The sequence below is a fragment of the Rutidosis leptorrhynchoides genome, chromosome 5 (assembly GCF_046630445.1).
Source record: "Rutidosis leptorrhynchoides isolate AG116_Rl617_1_P2 chromosome 5, CSIRO_AGI_Rlap_v1, whole genome shotgun sequence".
Classification (NCBI taxonomy): Eukaryota; Viridiplantae; Streptophyta; class Magnoliopsida; order Asterales; family Asteraceae; genus Rutidosis; species Rutidosis leptorrhynchoides.
This window is the reverse complement of record NC_092337.1, coordinates 463,066,487-463,074,684: the sequence shown is the minus strand read 5'-3', so window position 1 is coordinate 463,074,684 and position 8,198 is coordinate 463,066,487. Positions and strand designations below refer to the sequence as shown.

The window sequence follows — 8,198 nt, the reverse complement described above, 5'->3', positions numbered from 1 at the left end:
TAAAAATAATTTTTTTTAATACATTATAGCTATAAAATGTTTATATATTATAAACAAACTATATTAAATTTCTTTATTCTTCTCGCGATCTAATTAACACTTTACTTGAATCTCGTTTAAAGCTATCGGCCCTTTCCAACTCGATCCCTTGAACCCTTTATTGTTGCGGTTCTTGCATATCTAATAGCTCGTAATCCAAACTATCGCTTACCAAATGGACCTTGTAGACTCGGACACATTTGAGTGCAGATTGCCCTTGAGGGTGTCCTCCATTAATGAAACATGTCGGTCGTTTGTATTCGAAAACCGAACATACCATTTGCAACAAACATACAATTCCCAATTATCCTATAATCAAAGCATATATAAAGCTCGAAATTTAATCAAACATACTTATTTCACATCAGTTCGAAAAAGCTCATGGTGATCGTTCCAATTTTTTTAACTTGCTGCAATCATTACAACTAACCATCGAAACACAAACATAAGAATAACGTACAAATAACAATTTTGCAAGTATGATACAAAATTACAAATCTATATAATTAAATCAAACAAAACGACATGATAGTTTTCATACACCTTCTTAAGGTAATGCTTAGCTTTTAAAATTATTCGGACTTCAATCATATGAAAGAGATTGAACCTGAAAAAATTCATTACCGAACTTATAGCAAGTAGAATCAAAATTATATTGAAAATAACAACTAATGATACGCATACCCGATTGGCTCGTGTTGCGCATCACACTTGCACCATGTGCATATCCTCCGCGCTGTAGAACTTCTGGCGCAAGTAAATGTGCGCTAAGGGCTCCAACTTGATGATGGTGCGCTGCATAAGGGTAACGTGTCCTGTACTTGCCACAATCTCTGTACAAGGGCCGACAGCCAGCGAAAAAGGTAATGGTACTGTTCCCTGGTCCCCTCCACGAAATAACCAGGTAGTGCAGACAAGAAAGCAACATGGAACACGTGGCTCCAATGAACGGACAACACTGTAGCTATAAATAACGGACTCGAATCACAAGGCAAAGGGTTGGTTTTTTGGGAAGTTACACACATACTATTTTAGTATATACGTACGGACCAACTGCGCTGTCTATATAGCTCCCCCCTCACCCGCGCTACCGGACTTATACCATTTCACTAGACATCCTTGATATACAGGTAACGTTCCTCGAACATAAATCCTACAAGCTAGCGCGAGCCATCGCTGACCGGACTACCCGCCGATGGTGGATCTACGTTTAACCACCCCTGTTGAGATCATCATCTCGCGAGGGGTTATTCACGGTACTCCGGACCGGAGAGTTAAACTCAATTGACCCTTAAATCCCCTCTTAATGATGTCAAGCATGGACCGAACCCGACCCGACTATTCCATGCTTGATCATTTGGCGCCATCCGTCGGACATACAAGTTAAAAGGTTTTGAATTGATCTTTTCTCCATTTGTCCACTCCTCGCTTATTTTTTCTATACAGGCACCTGTCGCGATAAAATAAGTGTATTCAATGGCCGAATGCCGACCACAGCTAGGAACGAAACGCAAAGCTAGCGCTGACGGAGGCTCGAGGATGACGGAGATATCATTCCCTGCCATTCAGACGTTCAACACTTCCTGCGCACTAATTGTAGTGCAGGGATATCTGCCAGAGTCAGGACATGGCGTTAAGCGCCTTCACTTAGACAACGGCAGTAGCGTCGACATCATGTACGAGCATTGCTTCCGACAGCTACCCACAACAGTGAGGCGAACCATCAAACCTCCGACTACGGCCTTATCCAGATTTTTCGGAGAATCGGTGTGGCCTATCAGAAACTTGGATTTGAAGCTGGAGCTGAGAGACAACAAAGATAAATCAAAGAAGTGCACCGAGAGCATAGAATTCTGCGTTGTGCGCTCGTACTCTAGATACAACACTATACTAGGAAGGACTTCCATCCAGAAATTTGGCGTTGTACCATCCACCATTCATGGGATGGTTTGATTCCTGACGGATCAAGGAGTTGCCACCCTCGAGTCAATGCCGCTGGACGCCTTGTGCGCATCTGTCACTGATAAAGGTAGCGCTACTCCAGAAGAAAAGGACGCGAATGAATGGTGGGTTATAGTTAATCCCGAGTATCCGGAGCAGAAGGTAAAGATGGGGGGAGTCTCACACACGAGACTAAGGAAAAACTGAGGAACATCCTCATCGCTAACTCTGACATGTTTTGTTAGCGCGATGCTGACATGATTGAAGTACCACGAGAGATAGCGCAGCATCACCTCCGCGCCAGCATCAATTTGACCCCAATTAAGCAAATGAAGCGGCCAATGGCCCTAGAAAGAAGTGAGTGGTTGCGTAGAGAAATGGATAAACTGGTTAAAGCCAACATACTGCGCAAAGTGAACTACCAGACATGGGTAGCCAACCCTGTACTGGTGGCCAAGTCTGATGGAATATGGCGGCTCTGTATTGATTTTAAAGACATTAACAAAGCTTGCCCCAAAGACAACTATCCTTTGCTAGAAATAGACTGGAAGGTAGAGTCGCTCGCTGGTTTTAGGTTCAAGTGCTTCCTAGATGCCTACAAAGGATATCACCAAATACAAATGGCAGAAGAGGATGAAGAGAAAACCGCGTTCCACACAGGCCAAGGATATACTGTTACACCAAGATGCCCTTCGGACTAAAGAACGCGGGCGCTACTTACCAACTCACTATCGATATAGCATTCGCTAAGCAGATCGGGCGCAACCTTGAGGCATACGTTGGCGACCTCATCATTAAGAGCAATACCGAGGAACAGCTATTGGTCGATATACTCGAAACGTTCAACACGCTCCGGAGCATCAACATGAAACTCAAGTCGGCCAAGTGCAGCTTTGGAGAAGAGGAAGGGAATATCTTGGGACACATTGTGACTCCGCGGGGAATCAACCCAAAGAAGATAGAAGCGATTGAAAAACCCCTAAAACAAAAAAGCAAGTTCAAAGCCTAAATAGGAAGTTAGCCGCATTGACGCGGTTCCTGTCCAAGGCCGCTGAAAGATCGCTCCCTTCTTTCACACCCTGAAGGACTGCGCTAAGAAGTCGGATTTTAAGTGGACCGATGAGGCAGAAAAGGCGTTCCAGGAGATGAAGACACTCCTTAAAGACCTCCCGATGTTAAAAGCGCCGATTACAGGCGAAACCCTGATACTTTACCTCGCGGTATCTAGCGAAGCTGTTAGCTACATTTTAGTTGCTGAACGAGGAGACGCCCAAATGCCAATTTACTTCGTCAGCAAAGCGCTATCAGGAAGCGAGCTGAATTATCGCCCCATAGAAAAACTTGTGTACGCGCTCGTCGTTACTGCCCGACGTCTGCACAGATCCTTCCAAGCACATTCGATAACGGTGCTCACTGATCAACCTATTCGACAGCTACTCTATAAGCCCGAGATATCAGGTAGGCTCACCAAATGGGCAATAGAGCTGGGCGAGCATGAAATCTCATACTGCGCTAGAAGCGCTATCAAGGGGCAGGTGATGGCCGATTATTTGGCCGAAACAGCCGCTGATATACCGGCAATAGACGACCCTGAACAGCTTCCCGTGCCCCCGCTCAAACTGTGGGAGCTCTATACTGACGGCGCGGCAAGCTCTGAGGGCGCTGGCGCAGGATTAATCCTCACAGGTCCGCATCAGGAAGAGCATACATACGCGTTACGATTTAACTTTAAGGTAACAAACAACGAGGTAGAATATGAGGCTCTGTTAGCAGGAATGCGTATAGCTTGAGAGCTAGGAATAAAGAAACTGCAAGCTTATGTGGATTCACAATTAGTTGCCAATCAGATAAACGACACCTTTGACGCTAATGACAAATCTATGCAATCATACCTGGCTCTGGTGCACTCTCAAGTCGATACGTTCGTTTACTTCAAGATCAGCCAAATTCCCAGGAGCCAGAACAAGCAGGCGAATCTACTCAGTAAATTGGCAGCCCTCACCTTCAATCACCTAGAAAAGAAAATATTAGTAAAGCAAGTCTTCACGAAGTCCACAGAGCCAGAAACCACGATTGCATCTGTTGAAGAAGAAGAAGAAGCGACTTGGATGGCAGAAATCATAGAGTTCCTACGAGGTGGATCTTTACCCGAATGAGAGAAGGAAGCAATGAAGATCAAGGTGAAGGCGCCAAACTACGAGTTGCGAGGAGAAATTTTATATCGAAAGTCTTATTTAGGCGTATCCCTGTGCTGTGTAGGACCTAAAGAGGCTGCTATGATTATCGATGAGGTTCACAAGGGATCCTGCGGTTTGCATTCTGGGTGGAGGACAGTCACCAAGAGGATTAAGCGACTTGGATATTATTGGCCCAGAATGTACACTGACACGGCTGAAAGGATTAGAGTTTGCCTAGAGTGCCAGTTGCACGAGCCCGTTAGCAGAGCGCCTCAGCATCCTATGATACCCATCGTATCACCGTGGCCATTTTGCAAATGGGCTATCGACATAGTAGGGCCTTTCCCAAAGGGCGCGGGAAACGCTGAATACCTGGTGGTAGCTATCGACTTCTTCACCAAATGGGTGGAAGCGAAGCCATTGCACACTATTACCAGTAAGCAAGTTAGAGATTTCTTCTGGGAAAGCATCGTGTGCAGATTCGGCGTACCTAATGAGATTGTCAGCGATAATGGTACACAATTTGAAGATAACCCCTTCCGCAGCTGGTGTCAAGATTTGAATATCAAATAACGCTTCACCTCCGTTGCGCACCCTCGGGCCAACGGTCAATGTGAGGTCACAAACAGAGACATTGTACACGCCATCAAAGCAAGATTGGGGATGAAGCGCAACAGATGGGTGGATGAGTTACCAAAAGTCCTATGGGCACACAGAACGACCGCAAGAACAACACAGGAAAGACAACATTCAGTCTGGTATTCGGTTCGGAGGCAGGGCATTCCGACAATTGTTCAACACGCTCTCGACTGCAAAGCGGTCGAGCAGCATTTTGGCGCAGCGATGGTCGCTGCCCGCGCCTATGAGCGGACCCTGTTTTGGAATGTCATTTGCTGGGATATGTGTGTACCTCCAGTGATTCCCCCCAATATTGCTGAGTTGCTTGTCGATAGAGCCAAAGAAAAATGTGATGAAGCTTGTTTCCAACTCCAACATATCTCAAACCCTGTCTTGAAGTTCTTGTCAATGATCTCACCATCTCCTCACAGGAGATAATTTCTGACAAACTCGACTGAGTTTGTTAAGCTACCTTGGGTGGTTACTTTCAACCATCCATGGTGGCTTATTTTTTTCCAACGAGGGATGGGCCTTGCAATTTCGGAGGTTTCGCATCCCTATAATATATTTTCTTTTTCTGTTTACAGCGGAGTATGCATCTGATCGCTGCGGGCGAGGATGGCATACTCTCCTTAGTGTAGGGCAAACGTTCCCGCCAATTGCCACCCTTTTTTTATTATTAGCTTATAGCGCATATTGACATATATTAGGTCAAATTTTAGTATTTTTCCCGCTTTTATGCTAAGCGGTTGATTTTAATATTCTACAACTGTAATATGTTATCTTCTGATTGAATATAATTTTGACGACTTTTTTGGTTAAAGTGCATTTATTGTGTTCTTACGAAATCACTATGGCGGTTATAATGATTCGTTATAATATTATGCATTTAATAACTCTTATGTAGAATAAATGCCATGACTTTATGGCGGGAGCGACCCCTCAATCGTTTCATGATCTTTTTATTCTTGCGCCAACAACCTAATGTTGTACGCACAAGCAAGCAAACCAATGCTTATAAGTTTATACTCAAGACTTTTATAAAAAATTTTATAAGTATGTACGCGTATACAATCCAATGCAAATTACCCGTACTACAGACAAACCAATGTCTATACTCAAGAGTCTTCCGGCCACGCCAATGTCCGGGTTATTTAAACAAGTAAACCAAACTTGTATTTTATAGTCTAGACTGTGCAAGTCTCCGTCTTGCGCGGTGTACAAGCGTTTAAAACAAACCAATGTTTTACTACTATCACCATTAAAAATAGTATTAGTAACCAAACTAAACTATGCCACTTAAGACTCGGAGTGTGTTCCTGTGTAGCTTAAGGGGCATGCAATCAACAAATGTAAAAAATACACAAGTTATTGGCTTAAATTGCATAATTCAATTTATTTCAAACATATCCTTTGACCAGCACGTAGCTGTCATGTTTATAATGGAAAATAAAAAATTCACATGATAAAAACTTTACACAGTTGTTTGGGGTGATCAGTCCGTCTACAGTTTTTCATATGTAGCACCCTTTTAGTGTCTGCGCATGCCAAGTGCGCTTTACTGCTCTTCCATCCAAACTTGCTAGACGATACGCCCCTGTATCGCTTACGCTAATAACCTTGTAAGGTCCTTCCCATTTAGGTCCAAGCTTACCCGTATCCTCTGCCCTGCTTGCTTCATTTTTTCGCCACACCAGATCATCCAATTGGAAAGATAATGGTTGGACGCGCTTATTATAGTAGCTTGCGATTCTTTGTTTGTTGATTGCTTCTTTAATGGCAGCCATTTCTCTGCGTTCTTCAACTAAGTTTAGATTTTCACGCAGTTCTTCGCTGTTGCTACTTTCATCGAAGGAAGCTATGCGCGTGGTTGGCACATTTATTTCAGTGGGTATTATAGCATCGGACCCGTACACCAAACTAAAGGGTGTTTCATTAGTTGCGCCCTTCGGAGTTATGCGTTGCGCCCACAAAATGTTAGGCAGTTCGTCTATCCAACCCCTTCGACACAATCCCAGCCTTACTTTGATTCCTAAAACGATATCCCGATTCGTAACCTCACATTGACCATTCGCTTGAGGGTGTGCGACTGATGTAAATGTTTGTTTTATATTCAATTCTTGGCACCAGTCACTAAATGGATTTCCCTCGAATTGCGTTGTCGCTTACTATTTCATTTGGTATCCCAAACCAACAGACGATGTTTCCCACACAAAATTTCGAATTTGCTTGCCCGAAATTGTCTTTAGCGGTTTGGCCTCTACCCATTTCGTGAAATAATCAATGGCCACTACCAGAAATTTTACACCCCCTGGGCCTGCGGGGAATGGCCCCACTATGTCGATTGCCCATTTGCAGAACAACCATGGAGACACGACCGGTATCATAGGATGTCGCGGAGCCTTGCTTACCGGTGCATAAAGTTGACACGATTGACACTTGCGTATTTCCTCTGCGGCATCTCTCTACATTGACGGCCAGTAATATCTGAGCCGCATTATTTTGGATGCAACTGTTTTGTGTCCTGAGTGCAAAGCGCACATTCCCTCATGTACTTCCCATATGATTGACTCCGCTTGAGTTGAATTAAGGCACCGTAAATGAGGTCCCAGAAAAGACTTTCTATATAGAATTCCCTTTTCTAACAGATACATTGGTGCTTTCATCTTAATCTTTCTTGCTTCACTTGAATCTATCGGTAACGTACCTTTGGTTAGAAATTCTATTATTGGTGTCATACAACTCCGCTCTTCTTCTTCAACTGCAGCCGAAACACTGTCTTCCTCAATAGATTTTACTTTAACCTCCTCAACCCAAATTTCTTTCTTAAAATGACTGAATGTCAATGCGTCTAACTTGCTTAGCGCATCCGCCTTTTTATTCAGCATCCTTGAAACCTGAGTTATCTGGAACAATTCGAAGTCGACTGCTAGCTCTTGCATAAGTTTTAAGTATTTTTGCATCCATTCATCGTGTGCTTCTAGTATTCCATTAAATTGGTTTGCAACCAACTGCGAATCAACATATACTGAGAGTTCTTTAACCTCCAGATATTTTGCTACCCACATCCCAGATAACAATGCTTCATATTCAGCTTCATTATTTGTGACAGGGAAGCTGAATCGCAGTGCGAAGGTATACTCTTTCCCTTCTGGACTTTTTAGGACTATTCCTGCCCCTGCACCTTCTGGACCACAAACCCCATCTGTGTGCATTTCTCACAGCTGTTCGGGTGGAGGTGGTATTTCTTTTGATTCATGCGAGAGTTCGATATCTCCGACTGTTTCAGCCAGATAATCTGCTAGGACTTGCTCTTTTACCGCACTTCGTGGTGAGAAGCTTATTTCGTGCTCCCCTAACTCAATAGCCCATTTGGCCGTGCGACCAGAATTTTCTGCTTTATATAGCACCTGCTCAACAGGT

At 43.9% G+C, this 8,198-nt stretch overlaps 2 protein-coding genes across 2 annotated transcripts; one reads left to right on the top strand and one right to left on the bottom strand.

The window, feature by feature from the left end:
- Positions 1 to 3,125: 3,125 nt before the first annotated feature.
- LOC139850232 (uncharacterized) lies at positions 3,126 to 4,136 on the top strand. The gene is made up of 2 exons (XM_071839817.1): positions 3,126 to 3,713; positions 3,828 to 4,136. The coding sequence occupies exons 1-2, from the start codon at positions 3,126 to 3,128 to the stop codon at positions 4,134 to 4,136; spliced, it is 897 nt and encodes a 298-aa protein (XP_071695918.1).
- A 3,104-nt stretch (positions 4,137 to 7,240) lies between these two features.
- LOC139850231 (uncharacterized) lies at positions 7,241 to 7,990 on the bottom strand. The gene has a single exon (XM_071839816.1). The coding sequence runs from the start codon at positions 7,988 to 7,990 to the stop codon at positions 7,241 to 7,243; it is 750 nt and encodes a 249-aa protein (XP_071695917.1).
- Positions 7,991 to 8,198: the final 208 nt, after the last annotated feature.

Bases quoted from the DNA above. Each gene is read 5' to 3' on its own strand.
- LOC139850232 (XM_071839817.1), top strand. From the start codon at position 3,126: ATGAAGACACTCCTTAAAGACCTCCCGATGTTAAAAGCGCCGATTACA. The intron at 3,714-3,827 runs GTAACAAACAAC...GTTGCCAATCAG, and splicing joins CGTTACGATTTAACTTTAAG to ATAAACGACACCTTTGACGC.
- LOC139850231 (XM_071839816.1), bottom strand. From the start codon at position 7,990: ATGCACACAGATGGGGTTTGTGGTCCAGAAGGTGCAGGGGCAGGAATA.